Raw genomic sequence first — 22,468 nt, 5'->3', positions numbered from 1 at the left:
CCCAGCCAGGGCCGGGCAGGCCGGGGCGGGCGAGGGCCAGCGGGCGCAGTTCCCTGATGGGCCTCGCGGGGGCGCCAGCGGGACAGATCAGGTGACCGAGCGCTCGTCCGGGGCTGCGGGAAGCGGCCTCGTTCTCAGCCGCCGGAGACGCCGCCGCCGCCGCTGCCGCCGCCGCCGCCACACCTAGTGGAGGAGCCGGGGAAGGCGGCTCGGTGGGGGCTGGGGCGGAGAGCGCCGGGGGTGGGGACGGAAGGGCGGCGGGCGGAAGGCAGGAGGCTGCCGGGGCGCTGGCTGCTGCCCGGGAAGGGGCCGCGAGGCGTCCGCCGCGGCTTGCTCTGTCACCGGCGCCGGCTTGGGGCGCGAGGGCTATGGGCGCGCTTCCCTGAGGCAGAGGTCGCGGGCGGGAGGGCCGGAGGCCGGAGAGAGGTTGCTGCGGAGGCCGCGGGCCGGTGACTGGGCGCTCGGCGGCCGGCGGCGGCACCACCATGTCGCGCTCCGTGCTGCAGCCCAGTCAGCAGAAGCTGGCAGAGAAGCTCACCATCCTCAACGACCGGGGCGTCGGCATGCTCACCCGCCTCTACAACATCAAGAAGGTGCGCACGGGCCGGCGAGGCCGCGGCGGGGGCGGCGGGCCGGGGCGGGATGGAGGCCCGGGGAGGCCGGGAGGGTGGGGGCGGCGGGCGGCGCAGGGGGCAGAAATCTCGGCCTTGTCGCATCAGGCCCGACCCCGGGTCGCCGGGATGCGCCGCGGCCTATTGCGGAGTCCCCGGCGCCTCCCCCGTTGGCTCGAGGGCCGGCCAGATGCAGGGAGAAGCCATTTCCCGGCTCCCGGCGGCCGATGGGAATCGGCCGGGCCCCGCGCCGGGTGCGGGGCGCCGCGGCCACCGCGTTCGCCCCTGGGCGTCCTCGTCGCCCTAGTCTCGGGACCGCGTCCTCGGGAAGGTGGGGGGGAGGGACTCTAGGAGGCCTGGGAAAACTTGGCGCTCCGGGACTGAGGTCTGGGGCTCCGGCGGAGACGGCGGCAGCGAACAGGCTTAGGGCCCTCTGCATTTCTGGTGTGCGAGTGTGGGAATGAGGGCAGGAATGGCTAATCGGATGGACCCCGCATCCTCTCCACTTGGCACTTTATTGTAGGTTGCTAAGTAAAAGCCCTTTGAGAGAGTGTTGAGGGTTTGAGATTATTTCATTTGGAAGGTGGAGAGGAGGGAGAAGTGAGGGTGGAACCAATTTTCTTCTGAAATACTTCTAGGCTGTGAGTCACTAGAACAGGAATAACAACCTTTTCTCTCCCCCCTTTACTCCTCCTCATTTTAGTTTTTCCAATTCTTATCTGATAATACCAAAACACTGTTTCTTAAAAGTACAGTGTCTCCACAGAGCAAATACTAAATATGTTGGCCTTACTGCTGGTGTATAGCATAGTCCCACAGTTTGAGTAACTATAACAGGTCCATTGAAAATGTACATGTCTAAAGATTGAGAGGAAGGCAGAAAAGTGGATGTAAAGATAGAAAAGAAGTTACATTCATTCATTTAGGGAGAAAACAACCTAAATCTTTATTGCTTTTAGAACAAGGTTAAGAAGTTTTTAAAAATTTGATAAAGAGAAGATTAAAGGGAGATTTTTTTGGGGAGGGTGCAGTTTAGATCTTTGTGAGTTTTCCATGTGTATTTGATGTCATATCTTCATAATTTTTTGTTGGCTTTTTATGATATCATAAATGTTACCTCTTTAGTTTAGTCATAGCAGTAGATTGTAGGTTGTGAGTTAGGCCTGTGGAGATTTTCACATCAAAGGGTTAGTGTATAAAATTGATTATTTCTACAGATGATTTACACACTAATTATAAAGAAGACTGTCCTGAGTAATAATGATACATTTGGGACTGAGGATGTAGTTTAGTGGTAGAGTGAAGGCCCCGGGTTCCATTGCCACCACCGAAAAACAAACAAACAAACAAAAAACACTAACAAACAAAACTTTGAGAAAGGATAGCTATCTTCTGGGACTGCTCACCTACCTAATTGCAAGGATTAATGGACTCTAAACCCAGTGCAATCTGGAAGAGTAACTGCAACATGCCTGTTTAGTTTGTTACATGTTATGTGACTGGAGCTCACTGTCATTACAAAGAAGCCCTCTGCATTTACAAATTTATGTAGTTTAGAAATAGTTTAATTTTAGATAGAATTACTTGTAGTTTACATTGACCTTTTGTGTGAATTTATGCTCTTTTAGAAATTTGGAAATTGGTTCCTATATAAAGTGTGCCCAAAACATGAGCAAGACAAACATTTCAGAAAGTTACTAGATCTGTGGTATTGTGGTTAAAGGAAATGGTTATGATGGTTTTCAGAAGAGGAAGTGAGAGTAACATCAAAAGTGATTTGGGTATTTGGGCAGAATACCTACTTTTAAGTAGTCTTTAAACATTTTATAGTATACATGCAGTCAGATTTTAATATCCACTTTCATAGATAAGATTAAATGATAAGCATTTAAACTCTTATAATTCCAGTTCATTGCCTTTTCTCAAAGTACTATTTTTTTTCACTTCCTGTTTTGAGGAATTTTAGGCTTTTTTATTAACTACTGCAATTTAAAGTAAACTGAATGTAATTATTGTTGTAGTCAAATGTCAGATATTTTGAGTTACTGAAATATTTTAGCACTTGCCATATATTTGTAGTTTCTTGAGAAATATTTTGCCTACCTTGCCTGATGATGAATTCCCTCTAGGCAGTGTAATTTATTTATTTATTTATTTATTTTTTAAGTTTTTTTTTTTTAGTGTAATTTATTTTTGAAGTACTGGTATTTAGGGCATTATTTCGACATGAGGCCATTGATTAGAGCTTGTTGAAATGAATTTTATATATGTATACACAGAAATACATGTTTAATAATAATAGCTTTTGTTTTGTTCCCCTTGTATAATTTTGCATACAAGGCATTAGAGATTTTGGATCTTTCAGCCTATGGAATTGTCTGTAAGACTGTTATATCTTCCCAGCTGGCCAAGGCATTGAAACATTTGTTCAAATATCTTGCCAAAGAAGTGAGTAAGAACTGTTCACCATGTGTTTATAAGGTTTATGCTGTCTGCATTCTTATGGCAACGTAAACCACATAATCTTTTCAATCTCAATCTCATAGAGCCCTCCAAAAAATCTTCCACCTTATAGTTAATGCCTGCCAGCCAATTATCACATTTTTATTAATGTATGTGCACATTAAATCGTCTACCAAATGTGATTTTCTGCTCTATTTCAGTTGAAAGTATAGGCTGAGTATTCTTTATATGAAATGCTTGGGATCAGAAATATGTTGGATTTTTTTTTTTCTCCAGATTTTGGAATATATATAATGAGATATCTTGGGATTGGGACCCAAGACAACATTAATGCTTTGTATGTATCATATGCACATAACCTGAAAGTAATCTTATACAATATTTTTAGGACATCTGCATTTTGACTGTGACATGCCACGTTAGGTCAGGTGTGGAATTTTCCACTTATGGCATCGTGTAGGTATTAAATAAAAATATAAGATTTTGGAGAATTTCACATTTCAGATTTTAGGATTAGAGATGTCCAACCTTTACACAGTGGAAGAGATGTTAGTGAAGATATGCCGATAAAAATACTTTAGTGAGCTAAACAAAATAAGTTACTATAATAATATGCTTAAACATTCATTGGGGAAGTGTAATATGGTTAATGAAAATTTTAAAATTCAGTCAAAATATTTTGAAATCAGTATTCACAGTTTTGAGAATTTCGGAAACTTGTAGTTTAATAGAGGTTGTAGGAACACAAAGGGAAATTGTATGTAAAGACATGAAGGTGATAGGTAACTTTATGTTTAAATTTATTCCTTAATTCCTTAAAGTTTTAATTTTTATTAAAAATATATATCTTCCTTTTCCCAACCTAATAATGCCCTCAGTCACACATGGTGATAACATTTTTGTAGGCTACTTTACTGTCACTTGCTATATAGCATGGCAGATAGTATGGTGGTAGATTTAAGAGCATTGGGCCAAAGGTTAGGAGATCTGCATTCCAGTCTTCATTATGTTGCTGAGAGTTCTTTAACCATGAGGAGGTTACTTGACTTCTTCTACTTCACTTTTCCTGATTGGTGAAATGGAGAAAATTAAGAGGAATACTATTCTATAGTATTCTAATAATACTATTCTCTGATTATGTTTATCTTTATTAGTTCATTAAGAAGTAGTAGAGTACAAGTTATGACTCATTTTAAATAATAACTGAACGAGTCACTTTAGTTTTCTGTAGTTTAGGAATTAAAATGCCTGGTATTTACTTCATAGGACTGTGAAGATAAAGGATGACAATATGTGAAAATAGGTTAATATTTCTTTTTTTTAAATAATTTAAGGTTTTTAATAAATGTTAGGCCATTTGTAAGTCTGATGAACTTTTTTTAGTATTTGTGTTTCTGAAAATTTACTGTTGTGTAACACAACAGACTCCCAAAATCCCAAAAGAAAAGATTTTGCTGAGTTTAAAGTATATTTCTTTTTTTAAATTATTCTTTGTTTTGCTGCACTATCACCAACATAAGATTGATCTCTGTTATCAAAAAGGTCTATTAATACTTGTTCATTTTTCCTATTGTTAAATTATTGCCTCAACTCTGAAGGTTAGAAGAGGAGAAAAAACCCTTGCAGCTATTGGAAATGGTTTCTTTCATGGATTATTTTCAGGGTTTCAAACACCTTATTTTATTTTATTTTATTTTTTTAATTAGATGAATTCCTTGCCCACCTGTCCTTTTCCCATGGTTTTGGATAGTTTTATTTCTTGAGGCAAGATATTATCAGAATAATAGTAAAAATCAAAACTCTTTAGCTGATAATCTGTTTAATGGCAGGGAAAAATAGATGTTTGGAAAAGGAGCAGTGCAGGGTAAGGGGAGGAGAACTGACTTTAGTCTTCCCTTTCAGAATTAGGGCACTCCTTTTTCTGTTGGTCATTCAGGGACAGAGAGATCAGGTTAGTCTTGTTCCAAGATCGACTTGTGACAGTTCTATGCTATTAAATATTGCTAATATCAGTATTTTTTCTTTCCGTTTTGGGCTTCATTATTGAGAGCCTTAAACACTATTAATAAACTGAATTTAATATGTACTTTTTAATAAATCCTGTTATATCTGCTTGTAGGTTTATTTTTTAAGGAAGCTGCGTGTAAATTGAGGACTGATAATTTATTTTTTATGTTGGAGGTAGACTGAGAGGATAAAGATCACTGGATTGGAGTGTAGCTCTGTGGTAAAGCCCTTGCCTCATTGTGGGTTCCATCCCCAGTACTGTAAACAACAACAACAACAAACTGTACTGGATCACTGGATAATACTGAGGAAAAATGTTTATTTTTAGATTTTTAAGTGGTAATGATGGATTATCCATATTGTGTTTCATTGGTGGAATTGTTAAATAACTTAAATATTAAAACAAATTTTAATCATTACAAAAGTAGTGTATGTTTATTATAAGAACTTCAAACAGAACAGAAATGTGTAACTTCAAAAATTCACTGTTCATCTCTTTTAAAAATAGGCTATATATACTCACATCCTTCTCTGTACAAATGCTAACATATGTGCATGCATATTTTATTATTAAATTAGGTAGATTCTTTACAAAAATAAAATTAGAGAGGCAGCATGGTACAATTTTCAAGTAAACGAAATTAGGGTTCTTAATTTTTTGCTTGCATGTTTACATTTAAAGAAAATTAAAGGGATGAACATTTAGCTAACTATAGCCTATATGTTAAAAATGAGGAGGTCAAGGTGAAAAAGTATGTCAGTGTTGAAAGTTCTTGTACTTTCTGGCTAGGATGATTGAAAAGTCTAATTTACAATCTTTGATGATGATGTGCTAACAATGTTATTAGCAGTTAGTTTAGTAAAATTCCAACAGTAATTTGGGCCAAGTGACATTTTATGTTAGTAGAGCTAAGCAGTTTTAGTCCTTCAGGCTTATTGGACCATTTGTCCAATAATAATGGTACAGAATAAAAGTAAGTCTAGCTGCCATTTCCTGAAATTTTACAATATGCTATTTTGCATTTTTCTTTTAGTCTCCTTAGATCTGTAATATAGATCTGTGTTATAAAGAACTTGAATTATTGAGATCTATGTTATAAAGAAAATGAATTATTGAGAAGTTAAATAATTTGCCTAAGATTGCAGAAAAAATTGATTAGTACCTTCTCTTCTTGACCCCTAATTCTGGGTCCTAAATTTAATTATTTTACCATCAGATTTACAGTCATTAGTGAAGTTTTATAGTAGAGATTTCTTTTGAACTCTTTCTGTGGAAAGATATAATTCAGTATTTGAAATGTGATGACCTTTAAAATATGCATTTACGTTACAGAAATTTTCCTTTACTGTGAACTACTTCTGTATGAAAGTTATATGAACTTGTATGAAAAGATCATTTAGCTCATGTTATCAGTGTACCAGAGTGATTTTGGTACTGGGTATTGAACTGAGAACACTTTACCACTGAGCTACATCCCCAGTCCTTTTTGTTTTTAATTTTGAGACAGGGAATTGCTAAGTTGCTTATTAAAGGAGATTTTTACATGACTTTAATGTGTTAAATGAGAAATAATTTAGAATTATATATATAAAAAATCAGTTCAGACTTCTTTGGGGAAGTATATTTTGTGTTGGCTTTACATGTTAAATGAATTTTTTCTTATGATTATTTCTGAGATTTAGTCCCAGATGCTTTTTTTTCTGGGGGGTACCAGGAATTGAACCCAGGAGCAGTTAACCACTGAACTAATCCCCAGCACTTTTTATTTTTTATTTTGAGATAGGGTCTCACTAGGTTGCTCACAGTCTTGCTAAGTTGTTGAGGCTGATTTCAAACCTGAGGTCCTGCTGCCTCAGCCTCCTGAGCCTCTGGGATTACAGGCTTGCACCACCACGCTTGGCTCCAGATGCATTTGAAATATATACAAACTGAAAGGAGTAACCATAGTAGTAATACTAAAGAAAGTAAATAGGAAATTTTGCTTAAACTGGGAGAAGGAATATGTATAAAACAGAATGTTAAGTGTGGAGGAAAAGAAACAACAAGCATTTTTCTTTCATAATTTTAAGAGTACATGCAGTTATTTCCTCACTTGAAGATGTTTAAGTCACATGGTGAAGTTTTTACATGGAATAAACCCTCTAACTTGAAATGTAGGAAATGCAATTAAGAAAGCATGACAAATAAGTCTATTTCTTTCACTGTCTTGGACTTTACAAAATTAATTGTACTTAATTATGTGCCTTAAATGTATTTTTTTTGTCTGCTATTTTAAACATTGCATTTATTTTAAATATAGTAAATCTTAATTTTGATTTAAAAATTTAGCAAGATTGTTAGACTTTGCTAAATTATTTAAGTGATGAGTTAAACACAGTACTGGAGTATTTTACTTGTGTTATCAAACTTTATAAGCTCTTAATGTTAGTTTGTAAATAAATTTGTATATGTTCCATTCAAAGGAATCTCTTGTTTTAATAAAACTGTACTGGAAAATTGTTTCTTACTGCATAGTTGAGTATCTTAGATATTTACCTATGATAAAACTGCATCTTTAAAACTCTTTTATAACTCATAAGAGCTAGTCTTGCAGGTGGTCCCAAATGTTATGGGTTCCTTTTTATTCATTTACTCTTTAATTAATTGACTGTTCTTTGGCATTGGAGAAATAGGTAAATTAAAATAAGGTCTCTAGTGCCAACACATTTGTAACTGAGAGAGAGATATGCCATAGATGTTTAAATAAAATGCAGTGTGTAAATAGGATTGTGGGAATCTTGAAGGAAATTAAGGACTTCAGTCTGAGAGAGATGGGAAGGAGCGATAATGGCACTGGTTTTGAAGTATGAATAGGAACTTCAGCCTGGCATTGATAAAGACTAACCATCATTACTTCAGATTCCAGAACATTTATTTATTCAGTTGAGTAGGTAAAGAAGTAAAATATATAAGATTATAAAATACCCTAGTAATGGGCTTCTTACAGGCATACATACAGTATGTAAACTTTTCTAAACTTCCTTTCTTAACTTTTTCCATACTTGTAGTATATTTCTGTGGATTGACAGCTACATTGTAGAGCTCTGATACTAATGTTTTTTAAAACTTGGACAAATTATCTATCCTTTTTGGGATATAGTTATTTATAAAGTGAGGAGATGAGTAGTTCTTAGCTATAATAGAATTATCTTGGAAGGTTTTTAATTTTTCATATATCTGGATCCTTATCTAAACCTACTGAATCAGAAAAAGCCCTGAAGTACTTCTGATGTTAAGAATCACTGATATAAGTAAAATGTTAATTCTTAATACCTCTGATTTCTTTCCCTGATAATTTTATTCACTGTCATGCTTCAGTTCTGTTAGGTGGCTTATAACTAAATTTCTGAAAGTCTGCCCATAGGCTTCCTATTATAGCAAAACTGGCTTCATAGTACTTAATGTGCTCCCAGGTCCTGTAGGCTCTAAGCTGTTTTTGGACTTTTTAAGTCATGCTAGTCTTAATTGGTTCTAATTCTTATAATTTCAAGTAGGTATTCCAGTTCTTCCACATTTAGGAATTTTTTTTCTTAACCTCATAGTTTAGAATTAAATGACTTAATTCATAGTAGTAGTAGTACAGTGTCTGATTAAGGGTGAGAAGTGAATGAATGTTGGATAAATGTTAAATCTTGTTTTTCTGTTTCTAGCTAGAATGCAAGGGTCTCACATGTTAGGCAAACTTGCTACCACTGAGCTACATTCTCAGCCCTTCATGTTCATTTTTTTCCCTCATTAAATAAAGTTCATGGCCACATTTTGGAAACATTGCTTAACTATACCTTTTTACTACCAGATTTTATAATTTAATATCTACTCAGTGCTGATACAAAATAATCATTTGCATTTCAAAATATGTTCTATAGGAGTCCTTTAAAAACTAATTTTGTTTTTTTTTTTTGGTACTGGGGATTGAACCAAAGGACACTTTATCTCTGAGCTGCATCCCCAGTCCTCTTTTTTTTTTTTAATTTTGAGACAGGATTTCGCCAAGTTGCTTAGGGTCTCACTAGTTTGCTGAGGCAGTACTTGAATCTGTGTTCTTTCCTCAGCCTCCCCAGTTGCCAGAATTAATAGGCATGTACCCGTGCACCTGACTAAAATCTAATTTTTTATTTTTCTTAATGAATTTTTTTTTAGTTGTAGATGAACACTGTACCTTTATTTTATTTATTAATTTTTATGTGGTGCTGAGGATCCCAGTGAGGAACTCAGTGCCTCACACATGCTAGGCAAGCACTGTACCACTGAGCTATAATCCCAGCCCCAAATCTAATTCTTAATGACAAATGTGTGACATTTTATAACACTTAACTAATGTCTTTGTTTCGTCAACTGAAATGTTCTATATATTGGAAGCTGAGAAATGTTTTAGGGCAATAGTAACAGACATCTTCTTGTAAATTGAGTAGCAATTAGTAACTCATTTGAATCACTAAGTTTTTTAATAAAGAATTTTGAAGGATGTAATGGTTCATGATCTTAAGTAATGATCATCCTCAAACTTGTGCCTAGAGAATAATAACCATAATTTCTGTATCTTTGAATCTGCTTTATTGGCTTTTAATTAGGAAGTGTAGTTATTAATAAAATTGCATTAATTTGAAAACATTTCCAGTAATTTCAGTATACTGTCCTTTCAAGCCTCTTAATCTCAGCTGTTATCAGTAAATTGCTTCCTTTTTTCTTTTTCATCTTTCCAAGCTCAAGAGAAGTACTAATTTAAACAGATTGGCCAAAATATAGGTAATATACAATAGAAAAAAAATGGAAAATTAACCACTGATACCATAATTCAAAGTTTGTTTTGCTGTTCTTTTTTAAATACTTACGTACAATTTTCATACTGAGTTGTGTTACTGCTATTATTTTAAAAATTCAACGTAAAAAATAACCAGTAGAGGCAAACGTGGAATTACACACCTGTAATCCCAGCGACGAGGGCAAACTGAGGAGGATTGCAATTTGTAGGCCAGCCTTCACAATTTAGTAAGTTCCTAAACAATCCAGTGAGAGAGACCCTGTCTCAAAATAAGAAATAAAAAGGGCTGGGATGTAACTCAGTGGTTAAGTAGGCTGGATGTAGTAGCGCAGGCCGGTAATCCCAACAACTCAGAAAGTTGAGACAGGAGGGTTATCACAAGTGCAAAACCAACCTGCGCAATTTAAATTCTCAAAATAAAAAGGACTGGATAGCTCAGGGGTAAAATACCCTCTATCCTCATTACCCTGCAAAACAAAACAAAAACAAAAGAATGACGAGTAGACTGCTTTTGTGGTCAATAGTCTATTCTAGGTATTAGTTTTAGTTTGTTAAAAACTAAGGGGTGGGCTAGGGTTGTGGCTCAGTGGCATAGTGCTTGCCTGGCATGTGTGAGGCACTGGGTTTGATTCTCAGCACCACGTATGAATGAATGGAATAAAGGTCCATCAACAACTAAAAAATTATTTAAAAAAAAAAAAACAAGAAGTCAGGGGTGGGGCTGAGGTTGTAGCTCAGTGGTAGAGTGCTTGCCTAGCTCGTGGGAGACACTGGGTTTGATTCTTAGCACCACATTAAATAAATAAGTAAGTAAATAAATGTATTGTGCCTATCCTAAAAAAAAAAATGTAAAAAATAAAAAAACAAAAAAACAAAACTAAGGGGAGAATCTTTGTCAGTCTGTGTCTCCAGTTTTGCAAAACCTACTTTAAAAACTAAGGTGTTTCTTGGTTACTGAGTAAAAATTAGTCCTTTTTCTAGCATGAATTGGTCACATTTTATATTTTTGTCTTCTTCCTGAAAATGATTCAGATGGGGCTGCTTTCTTTTCCAGAACCTTACAAATAGCATTCTTACTCTGACCCCTGAGATTTTATTGAAAAATTTCAGTTAATTTATTGAATTAAAAATAAATCATTCTGTTCTTTAGTATTTTTGGAAAATAATGTATTTTACTGCTGAGTTAGACTAGAATTTTAAACATTAAACTAATCAAATAGATTACATTTTTACCTTGATAGTAATTACTCCATGAATATTTTAAGTAGCTGAGGCATGGAAAGAATGTAGCATGTTTTTTATGTCATTTTTTTGGGGGGGAGCATATAATTATAGATTGAACTTTTCTGTTGGAGTCAAAATATAAATTTATGTTGAGGTCTTGTCAGGTAGTAGATGTAGAACCTTGAGCAAAATCAGTTTCTCTGAAGCCCCATTCTTCTGTTGATTGGTAGGTAGTTTAGGCAATTTCTAAAGCATAGGTGTTTTTGCAAACAAGAGTTGAGTCTTGTTTTTTTGTTTTTTTTTTTTTTTGTTTCTTGATTGTTGCTTAATCTCTTACGAATAGATAGAAGAACTTTATTTAATCTATGCTTGCTATTTAGCATCATGGTAAGTTCTTGAAAGAAAGTGTAGCATTAACCTTGTAAAATTAAGCCAGGGTATATAATCTTATGTGTAACAGTTTGAGAAAAGGACTAAAAAGAAAGGATTTTGGTTGTAGGGTGGCAGACACACTTGATTCAAATTCTACTTTAAAATCCTCTTGTCAGGTTTTGATGTTTCTTGTCAAAGACTTTTATTTTGTGACCTGAATAAAATATTATGTTGTTGGGTGGTATATCTTTGTTTTTTATTTTTGGTAATAACATTGCATTTGTATTTTGTGAGAAAATGAGCATGGGGTTATATAATTGGCAATTAATACTTATTACGGTTGGTTTTATGGAAAATCCTATTTTGATAATGTGTAGATATCCACATATATTGAAAATTTTGTTTTAAAAATAGAAGATAGTTATTTAAAACTTACTTATTAACTACTTATGTGCCAAATACTGAAATAAGCACTTTATTTTTAAAAAATTCTATTTTTAAAAAACTTTAGCAGTCTACCTACGAAGTATGTAGTAATAGTATCCTCAGTTTATTAAATAACTGAGACTTAAGATCACACAGGCTGTGATCCACTTAACTCAGGGTTTTTAATTATATTTAAGTACTTTCTTAAACAGTACTCTAATCTTTCACATTAAGTAGTCCTAACCTTTTTGAACTTGAAGGTTATAATTAGAATATTTGTGGAGAATAAAATTCTATAATTCTGAGAACTAGAAATTTATATATTTAAATTCATTTGAGATATTTTGGAATTTGAAATTGTATTTTATGTATTATGAAAACAAAGTAAGATAAAGTAAAACACAAGGCATTGGAGAGAACACTTTTTAAAAATTCTGTGATTCACATATAGTTTCTATATAGTGAAATAGCCTTTTTATTCTATGACACAGTTTGGTAGGGTTATAAGATTGGGGGATTTAGATATAATTTTGTACTGTATTCACCTTATTATTTTTTTTCCTCTTTTGGAGTGTAGGAGGAAGTAGAAGTGCTCAAAATTAATTGGTAATTTGTTAAAGATTTTGATTCAGTCTTTGTTATAAGCCTTTCCGATAAGTACTAGTATAAAATATATTGGTATACATAGTTTTAAGAATTTTGGTACTTCAGAATGATAATAGTAAAGGATTCATTTTGTATAATATTGTAGCTATAGTGAGATGAGATATGTTTTTAAGTGTACTGATAGACTATATTCTAGAAAATCCTAGTTGTCCTCTTCTAATTTCTTTGTTTTCAAAATGAATTTTTTGTTAGAGTGAGGAAGATTAATCTTTATATATAGACTTCTGGTTAGTTGGAATTTTGTTCTACTGTTATAGTATAGTGCAGCTTAACTGAATTATAGTTGCAACTCTTTGCTGGGATGTATTTTACCTAGATGATAACTACTAGTAACATCATAGTTTACTTTTTCCTTGTATTTTTTTCCTTTTTTTTTTTTTTTACCAAGGATTCATCATACAAGTGTCTCTCTTGTTAACAAATCAAGTAAGTTGATTTCAGAAAAAAATAAAATGGAGCCTAGTATTTCTATATAGTTTCTATGAACCTTGTATTTTTTATCAATGTCTTATGGTATGGCAGGCACTTTAAGTTACATGCAAACACACACATTCTCACGTGATGAGGACAAAATTCTTTAGGAAAAGTTTGTAATTATTATCTCCACTTTAATAGATAAAGACTCTGGCATGGAGAGGTAAAATCTCCTGTTCATAGTTACACAGACTTTTTTTTTTATTCTGGGGATTGAACCCAGGTGTGTTCAACCATTGAGCTACATCCCCAATCTATTTTTTATTTTTTAATTTGAGACAGGGTCTTGCTAAGTTGCTTAGGGCTTTGATAAGTTGTTGAGTCTGCCCTTGAATTTGAGATCCTTCTGCCTCAGCTGCCAGAGCTGCTGGGATTATAGGCATATACCAAGTGGGTAGTTACACAGCTATTAAGTGATAGAGCAGAATTTGAACATGGACAGCCTATCCTAAAAACTCATGTTCTTGGGTCTAGGAATGTAGTTCATTGGTGGAGTAGGTGCTTAGTGTGAATGAGGGTGGTTCACTCCTCAGCACCAGCAAACCAAACCAGTAAAACTCATGTTCTTATCTATAAGGCTAAACTCATTTCTATAAGTAAAACAAATGCAATATGTTTAGGCTTAGGGTAAATGGAGGAAATATGTGATTGAGAGAGGGAATCATGGTCATAAGGAAATTAACACTAAATTGCTAGCTCTATACACTATGATAAAAACTGTTACTATGATTACTATTTATGTTAGACTCTTGGATAATTATTATCATCATCATTATAATTATTATTAATAACAGCTATCATTTTTAGAGCACTTATGTGCCAGTCATGTTGCTAAATTCCTTAAATGTATTGTTCTCTTGAAATCCTTATAATGAACCTATGAGGTAAGTATTAATTCCCCCCATCTTACAAATGGAGAAACTGAGGCTAGGATGTTATATATTCAAGGTCCCCATGGCTGATAAGTGGTGAAAATTGAAATCCTGCTAGTTTTATTCCAGAATCTGTTTTTAATCTCTGTGGTATACTGCCTCCTGATATAGTATGTTTAGATACAATCATTAAACAGTATGGAAAAAGGTAAACGACTTCCAAGGAAAGAGAAATGAAATTTCTTTTTGTTTTTAGTTTAAGAAAGCTGCATACACATCTGTCTACACACACTTCTTTAGTTGATTGAATACAGTAAAATTTGTGATTTTGGGAAATGGGTATTATAATCTACCGTATTTTCATTATTTGATGATCACTAATACTGTTAGAATGGATCACTGAAATTTTAAGTAATTAGAGTATGAAAATGATACATATCAAAAGAAAACTGAACATTATTTGGGTTTGTTTAGGATTCCAAACCACCTTAAGTGTGTTTATAAAACTTGATTTTCATTATGCTATTGATGTAAGGAAATGCTAATTAGTAGATTTTTTTTGACAAATTCTTAGTTATATAATTCTTAGTTATTTTTTAATATCTTGGGAAGAAGATAAATTAGAAGATTAATTTACAAGAAACTATATTTTAAAGGGATAATAGTTTATTCTGAAGAAAAGTCAGATACACACTAGTATTATGATGTTGGAGGTGAATTTATATAATGACCTTGTGTCAATCTGGTTAAAGATTATGAAGTTCTAAATTTTTAAAAAAAATTTGGTTTATCTAATTATATTTAAGAATTAAAGGATTTTTTTTTTTTTACTGCATTCCTATTTCCATTTATAAAATATAGGAATGTTTACATTGATTTTTATACTTTGGCTGAGAAGGAAGTTAGGTGATATTTTAAAAATAGTTTCAATTTTGAGCTGAAGTGCAAAAGTCATCCAATAACAATTTATTTTTATTCTTGGCTACCGTTTCTTTTTAAGGTATGTAAAATTTCACTGATGATTTTACCCCTATTTTTAGAGCTGCATGTAGTCTTTATTTTTCCATTCTTTCTAACATTTTAAGTTGGTTTAGGAAGAGCACCAAGATTCTGACATGGTTATACACTTACACAGTAGTATTTAAATATATATGAGTAGTTTAAACTCTATAAATTTATTGTGTACTAAAACTTGCTACTTATAATACCTTAAAGTTGTAGCACCATATAGTTCTAATTTTGTTTTGTTATTCATAGTCTACAGTGCATAAGTTTTCTACTGAAAAGTATGTCATAGTTTGACAATCATTGTTTACCCATAATTTTCTCTCTTTTTATTACAATGCTTCCCCAGCAAGGACAAGTTTGGAAGGTTTGCAAAGCTTTTCACCTTCCCTCTGCCTGCTTGCCCGCTTTCAGATCAGTTTCATGTTTCATAACTTCTCTTTCTGTAATCCACAACATAGCCATAGTAAATAAATTGCAATACTGTATTTCCTCACACATGGCAGGCAGAAATAACTTTTCATTAGGATACATCCTTTTAAAAATGGAATAAAATTAAATTAAATAGGATGTTATAATTTTAGTAATTCCCTAAGAAACAATGTATCACTTGCAAGTAGTTAATTAAATGTCACATAATGAGACAGTGAACAGTACTCAAGATTATATTCTGTATTGCTAATAGTTCAGGTAAAAGTTCTAATAATACTTTACATTTGTATAGTGCTTTACAGTTCACTACGGAGAATGCTATACTGCTGATGTGGTCAAATGTAAACATTTCCATTTGTTGTGTACTCTTGTAGAAATAGACCAGATGTACATTAATTGTTTGAAGTGCTGATGGTATGATGGAAAACAGTGTTGTAACTCAGATGTTCAGAGGAACAGGCAACACTCTTTAGCACTATAAAGATAATTTTAGCAGCTTCCAGTTCTTTTGAACTAGGGCTTTTGTATTAAAATTTTTAAAATGAACGAGGAAAACATTTTGGAGAAGACATTTAAGCATAAGCTTTTAAAACACTTAGAAAGAAACATGTCCAGTACTCTACTTAATATTTAATTTTGTGATATTTTATTAGCTTCAGATGAATACAATCCTACCTCAAACCAAAATTTTCCTTTATCTTTTCTTTTTTATTTTTTTCCTTTTCTTTTTTTTTTAGGTTTGAGCTTTTTCCTTCACTGCTGTTCTGCGCTGACTGCTTTGAAACTTTCCATGCATTTTTTTTTCAGTAGAAGAACATCTCTGTATTGTCTCCCATTGCATATTTCAGCTGTGACAATCCCTGCACTTTGCCTATTCATTTTATCACCTGCTCACCAAAAACAATAAATATCTCTCTGATTTCTGATTGCAGATTTGCTATTCTTCCTTGATTTTAAAAGGAGGATACATTTCACTTTTCTTTATTACTGGTGTTTTGCAGGCATGTGGAGATCCCAAGGCCAAACCATCTTACCTTATTGATAAAAATCTAGAATCTGCTGTGAAATTCATAGTCAGAAAATTCCCTGCTGTGGAAACCCGCAACAACAATGTAAGTATCTTGATATTTCTATTATGTAATTTTAGCCATCTGTAAGTAGTGCTATTATGTAATTTTAGCCATCTGTAAGTAGTACTTATTTGTTCTTATTTTAATATGCAGATAATATACATTGATTAAGGTTTTTAGAGACTGTTCTTTGAAGATGGAAAAAAATGACAACTACTTTTGCATAGAGCTTTATTGATTTTAATTAACTGTGTTTAGTTTTAAAATACATACTTGTTTTTCTAGAGTTTTTGTCATTGACAAAAGCATTTCTGAAAAGTAATACAATAAAATTATGGTGAATCTTTATTCCTATATTACTTTTCATGTGGGAAAATTTTTTCTTTATATATTAAAATATAGTATTCCTGGCAAGTGAACTTTTGGTAGTTCTTTATAATAATGTTTTAAAATAGCTAATTTTAGAAAATTAGAGTTTCTTCTTACCATAGCGTATTTATATAAATTTTGTTGACTTTGGATGTTTCTTCATGTCTTTTTACTGTTATTTGTTTTCTTTGATTTTCCCATTTATAATCCTTGCTATTTCTTTTGCTTTGGTTCAGGTTTAGTCTAGAAATTCTCTATCATATGACTTCTCTATTTTTGAGAATTTCTGTTTAAAAGATACATTGGTTTTTATTCTTTTTAGATGTACATGACAGTAGAGTGTATTTTGATATATTATACATACATATAGTATAACTTCCCATTGTTGTGATTGTACATAATACGGAGTTATACTGGTCATGTATTCATATATGAACATAGGAAAGTTATGTCTTGATTCATTTTATTGTCTTTCCTATTCCTATTCCCATTCCCCTTCCCTTCCCTAATCCAAGAAACATCTATTCTTCTCTCCCCCCTTTATTGTGTTAGGAAAGATACATTGTTATCTTTTTTGTTTTATTGAATTTCCTGTGTTCATAGAAGATTTTTATTTAACCTATTGATAGTCTTTTATTTAAAACACTTGAATACAGAAGGAAGGGCTAGTCAGAATTTTTAAAAAATTAAAAAGTGTGTTTTAAAGAATTTTTTTATAAGTCTTTTTTTTGGAAGTACAGGTTAGTAGAGATCCTGGTTTAATACATTATGTTTTATAACTAGTATTTTATGCATCACAGTTCCTTCCTGGTTACAAAATGGGTGATTCGAAGCATACTTTTAAAAAAATATGATTATTTATGTGGAGAACTAATCTTTCAGTTACTGACATTAATTGCCTGGCCCAATAGAGATTATACTTGTAAGGGAGAAATTTCATTATGAATATCTTATTTAAATCTCTATATCTCTGTGATGTGAACTCTTTAAGAAAATCTTTTAAATTTAAAATGTGTTCATTTAATTTCAGATTGATAGTATAAATTTTCATTTAGTGTAGTTCCTGAAAATGAGATCTTAGAAAATTACCAAGAGCTGATTAAATATATATTCATTATTTAATAACAGTAGTTTCTTGTTAAATTTTTAAGACTCTCTGCTGTTCTTGATATGCTTGGCAAACTGCTTATGATAACAATACTGTTGCTTTTTGTTCTTTAATAGTATTAATTCCTTTTCAACTTTTGAAGCACAAAATTGATATTTTTACTGACAGCTTTTTTTTGAGATAAATTATCACAAACCATACAATTTACCCATTTGAAGTGTACTATTTATAGGTTTTAATGTTCAACATCCCAGTCAATTATAGAACATTTTATCATCCCAAAAAGAAACTCCACCCATTAGCATTACTCTATATTTCTTGACAAAACTCCAGTCCTAGGAAACCCTGATTTGTGTTCCGTCCATCTCTACCTATTCTGGAGATGTCATAAAAATGTAATTATGTAATATGTGCTAGTGTGACTGGCTTCTGTCATTTAGCTTACAGTTTTCAAGACTTATCTACATCGTAGCATGTACTAGTACTTTGTTTCTTTTTGTTGCAAAATGATAATTCATTATGTGGATATACCACATTTTATTCATGGGTGTTTTTTACTGTTTTTACTGTTTTGAATAAGGGTGCTATGAACATTTGTATAAAAGTTTTTATGGTTTATATATATTTTAATTTCTAGGCATATATACACATATATGTACATATATACATACACACATCTCTCTCTATATATGTGTACATATGTATATACCAGGAGTAAAATTATGGGGTTATGTGGTAATTCTGTGTTTTTAATTCTCAAAATTGGTTATATAGTATTTTCGAATATTGTGACTACTTACAGAATTTTTCTCTTATTGTTTGTGAAGCCTGAGTTTTGTCATATGGACTTTACAAATTTTCCATATAATACTACTGTTTTTTACCTGCTGGATATTTGTAAAGTCTAGCAATTTCATTTTTGACTGGGCCTCTTGAAATATTAGTGACAGATTCCTAGCCAACTTGCCTTAGGAAATAAAGGAAATAAGTGAGGAGTTCAGTTCATTCTGTAGAATTAGTTACCAGAGGTTTAAAGACTTGGAATGACAGGTAGCATCTGGGATTGATGAAAGTATTTGGATTCTGGCTACTTGCTACACAGTCTTTATACATGCTACAGAACATGATTATTTATCTCAGGGATCAAAGTTAGCACCGTTGCTATGCTGATTCATATACTACTTGTCCCCATTTTTTAAAAAAAGCACTCATATAAAGTGTTTTGGTGAATTTAACAAAAGTGCATTTTTTAAAGTTTCTAATATAGAGTCTTACAAAAAGGTTCAATTTTTGCAGCCAAAAAAATGTTGAAATTTGTTTCTTTAGGAACTGCCTTTTTTTAAATTCTAAAAACTATGAGCACATAGGTATCCAGTGTACATCAGAGGAGGGTTTTGCTGACAGCAGGACTGGTATACAGTGTGACTTCAACAGTGGTAATGTTGGAGTCTATTGAGTCATTTTTACTGTCTTTATTTAGGCCCCTTTGTAATCATTTTAATCTTCTGTATCCCCAGTTCTGGATTTGGGGAAAACTCGGTACCAAGGATTGAGGAGTTTTTCTTGGTTATGATGCTCAACTTCAGAGTAGTTTGATGAAATAAAATTCAAAATGAAGTTTAATAATTATAGCAGCCACTTATTATGTGTTGATTATGTGCTGGGTCATGGGCCTTAATAGATTGCCATTTAATTTCAGATTAAGGTAAGAGTTTCTGGGCTGAGAGATTATTTATCTATAATATGATACCTCCCATTATCTTCTGATTTATTTTTATGTATGTCTTATTAATACATAGAGAAATTATTTACATAAGAAATTTTTAAAAGGCCCTTTAAGTAAATCTTAAAGTATGTTAAAACTTTTTGTACTAACTTTTTTCCAGAAATTTTTAAACTTAAAATTTGTTTCTTACTCTGTATTTACTTTATTTTTATTTTAATTTATTTTATTTTGTGGTGCTGGGGATTGAACCTAGGGCCTTGTGCTTTTGAGGCAAGCTCTCTACCAACTGAGCTATATCCCCAGCCCTGTATTTACATTTAAAAGCTAGATTATGCTTTTTAAGACAAAAAATATTATCTGTCATAAAAGTGTCATTATAGAATTTGCCTGTTGTGCATTTTAGTATATAATTGAGTTTGATTCCCAAATTAATGAGAAAATAATGTAAATTACTAACCTATGTATGTAGAATTAGAATGTCTCTAAGTGAAAGGACATTGTTGGTGAGTTCAGTGTTATAAGAATGATATAGGGATTCTATACTCAACATAGTTTCTCCACTTGTCGCCTCCACCAGGAGAAGTAGAACAAAATAGATACAGTATTTCTCTTTGGTACCTCACATTTCTGTCTTCTTGAACCATGCAGTCATCCTTGAATTCCTGTTGACTGGGAGGTGGTAGACCAACAAATAAGAGGTTGTGACTGAGTGGTAGAGCGCTTGCCTGGCATGTGTGAGGCACTGGGTTCAATTCTCAGCACCACATTTAAATAAATGAATAAAATAAAGGTCTATCAATATCTAAAAAATATTTTTAAAAAAGAATTGATTTAAAAGGTATCATTTACTATAGAGTAATGTAACAGCTAGGATAGTGTATTCATTGTGAGTAAATATATATACATATAAAAAGACACTAATGGAAACTTGAAATGTCAGTATTCTTTTTTAAAAGACATTGAGAAATAAGAGCTCAAGGTTTTGAGGTTGAAAAATGTTAAATTTACTAGGGTGAGGAAGCAAATGGAGTAGGTTTGGGGTAGAGGTATAGTATAGGTGATACCCAGCAATTCAGTATTGAATGTTTTAGATTTGAGAGGTCTACTAGAAATCTGAGTGGAGATGTTGAGTAGCCAATTCTATATATGAATCCAGAGCACAGGCTAGGGTTAAACTGAGACTCAAACTGAAGAACTGTTGAGGGTTTTAAGACATAAGAGAAGCAGTGCAGTAATCCTTAAGGAATGCAGGTGAATTGGCAGTGAAAATGGAGTAGTGTTGTCATTAAGTTATGGTTGATGATCATGAAATCAGGTTGAGATTAAGTTAGCATAGGTATCTGCTTTCTTCTGCTGTAGGTTTATAAGCAACTATAAAGGAGATAGTAATTAAAGTGATGGACAATTTAAAATTAAAATGGATAAGAAAGGAAGTAGGACATAAGATGGTGAATGATAGTAAAAAGATAAATGAATAGTTAGGAGGTCCCTCTTAGATTCAGAGAATTGGTGGAAGCAGGGTATTAGAAGTTTTAAGTGGGAATTGATTCTCCCACTGATGCCACCTGACCTTGTCATCCATATCTTGTAAGAATAATAGATTTCCAAAAGGAACTGAGAGAAACCAAGATAGCTTAAAGATAAACTTTGTTCCTGTTTACAGGCTTTCCAATTGAGGAAACAGTATTATGTCATTCAGTCTTTCAGCTTGTACTCATGTACCAAAAATAACCCTTGCGTGCCCTCTAGTTCTAGGTACTCTTATTCCCCTATCTTGCTCACCTTTCTTATTGTTGCCTTTATCATCCCACTATATAGTTTTGTTTTTCTGTTTGTCTGTCTCATTCCTGTTATTACCAGTTGGTGAGGTCCTTTGTCTTGAGGGAATGTGAGAATTGACCATTGTAGTTTTTCTATCTTTGAACTTTGTACCTAGAAGTTAGTTGTGGGGTAAATAACCAACCTCTAAAACTAGATACTTACCTTTAAAAAAAAGTGGGAATTCCTGTATATCTGTCTATCCCTTGCTACACTATAAGCTTATTTAGGGTAGAGTTAGTGCTTTCTTTCTCAGCTTCTTCCTGAGACCTGGCAATATGATTGTAATATTCACAAAAAATTAATAATATATTATTAGAGATCTCTTTTCATTTGCCTGTCTGAGTCATATCTGAGAACTAGGAAAGGAAACTCCTAGGAAATATTCCCGAGAGAAATGAAAATACATCTGTCCAAAACATGTTCATAACAGTATTCATTATTCATAATAGCCCCAAACTGGAAGGAGTTCAAATGTCCATCAACTGAAGAATGAATAGACAAATCATTATATATATTTAACTGAATAATATTCAGCCGTTAAAAGGAACAACTACTGATATAGACTACAATTGAACATCAGAAACATTAGGTTCAGTCAAAGAAACCAGATATAAAAAAGCTCTGCACATTGTGTGATTCTGTTTTATAGGAAATGTCTAGAATAGCAAGTTTTTTGAGACAGAAAACTGATTAGTATTTGCCTAGGGTTGAGGTTGAGAACAGGATTAATTGTAAATGGCTGCAAGAGAACTTTCTGGGCTGATGGAGAAGTTCCAAAGCTAGTTGAGGTTAATGGTTTCACAACTATGTAAAAATTATATAAAAACATGATTTTGAGCAATAAGAAATGGTATTCTTTAATAAATGAAGTTTATTTAGAGAGATTTTTTTGGTTCTCCTGTGACCAAGCCTATTGAATCTACTTAGGTAAAACTGTAACAAGTATATTTTGTAATACACTGTACATTAAAGGGTACTCTCCTTAGGAGTAAATGATAATTGACAGGAAGAGAAATAAAA

The 22,468-nt window shown here is 33.7% G+C and overlaps 1 protein-coding gene across 4 annotated transcripts in view; it reads left to right on the top strand.

The window, feature by feature from the left end:
- The first annotated feature begins 347 nt into the window (after positions 1 to 347).
- The window catches only part of NCKAP1 (NCK associated protein 1), a 92,443-nt gene continuing 70,322 nt past the window's right edge, over positions 348 to 22,468 (top strand). For 2 of the 4 annotated variants that reach the window (XM_079134549.1, XM_079134548.1), the window contains exons 1-2: positions 352 to 593; positions 16,356 to 16,466. In XM_079134549.1, the coding sequence (XP_078990675.1) occupies positions 486 to 593; positions 16,356 to 16,466 (219 nt within the window). In that variant the 5' untranslated portion in view covers positions 352 to 485. Of the gene's footprint in view, positions 594 to 15,271; positions 15,290 to 16,355; positions 16,467 to 22,468 lie in introns of all 4 variants that reach the window. The other 2 variants (XM_079134547.1, XM_079134546.1) reach the window with 2 other exon arrangements.

Source organism: Sciurus vulgaris, assembly GCF_902686455.1.
Source record: "Sciurus vulgaris genome assembly, chromosome: 3".
NCBI classification, from domain to species: Eukaryota; Metazoa; Chordata; class Mammalia; order Rodentia; family Sciuridae; genus Sciurus; species Sciurus vulgaris.
This window is presented reverse-complemented; position numbering and strand designations above follow the sequence as displayed.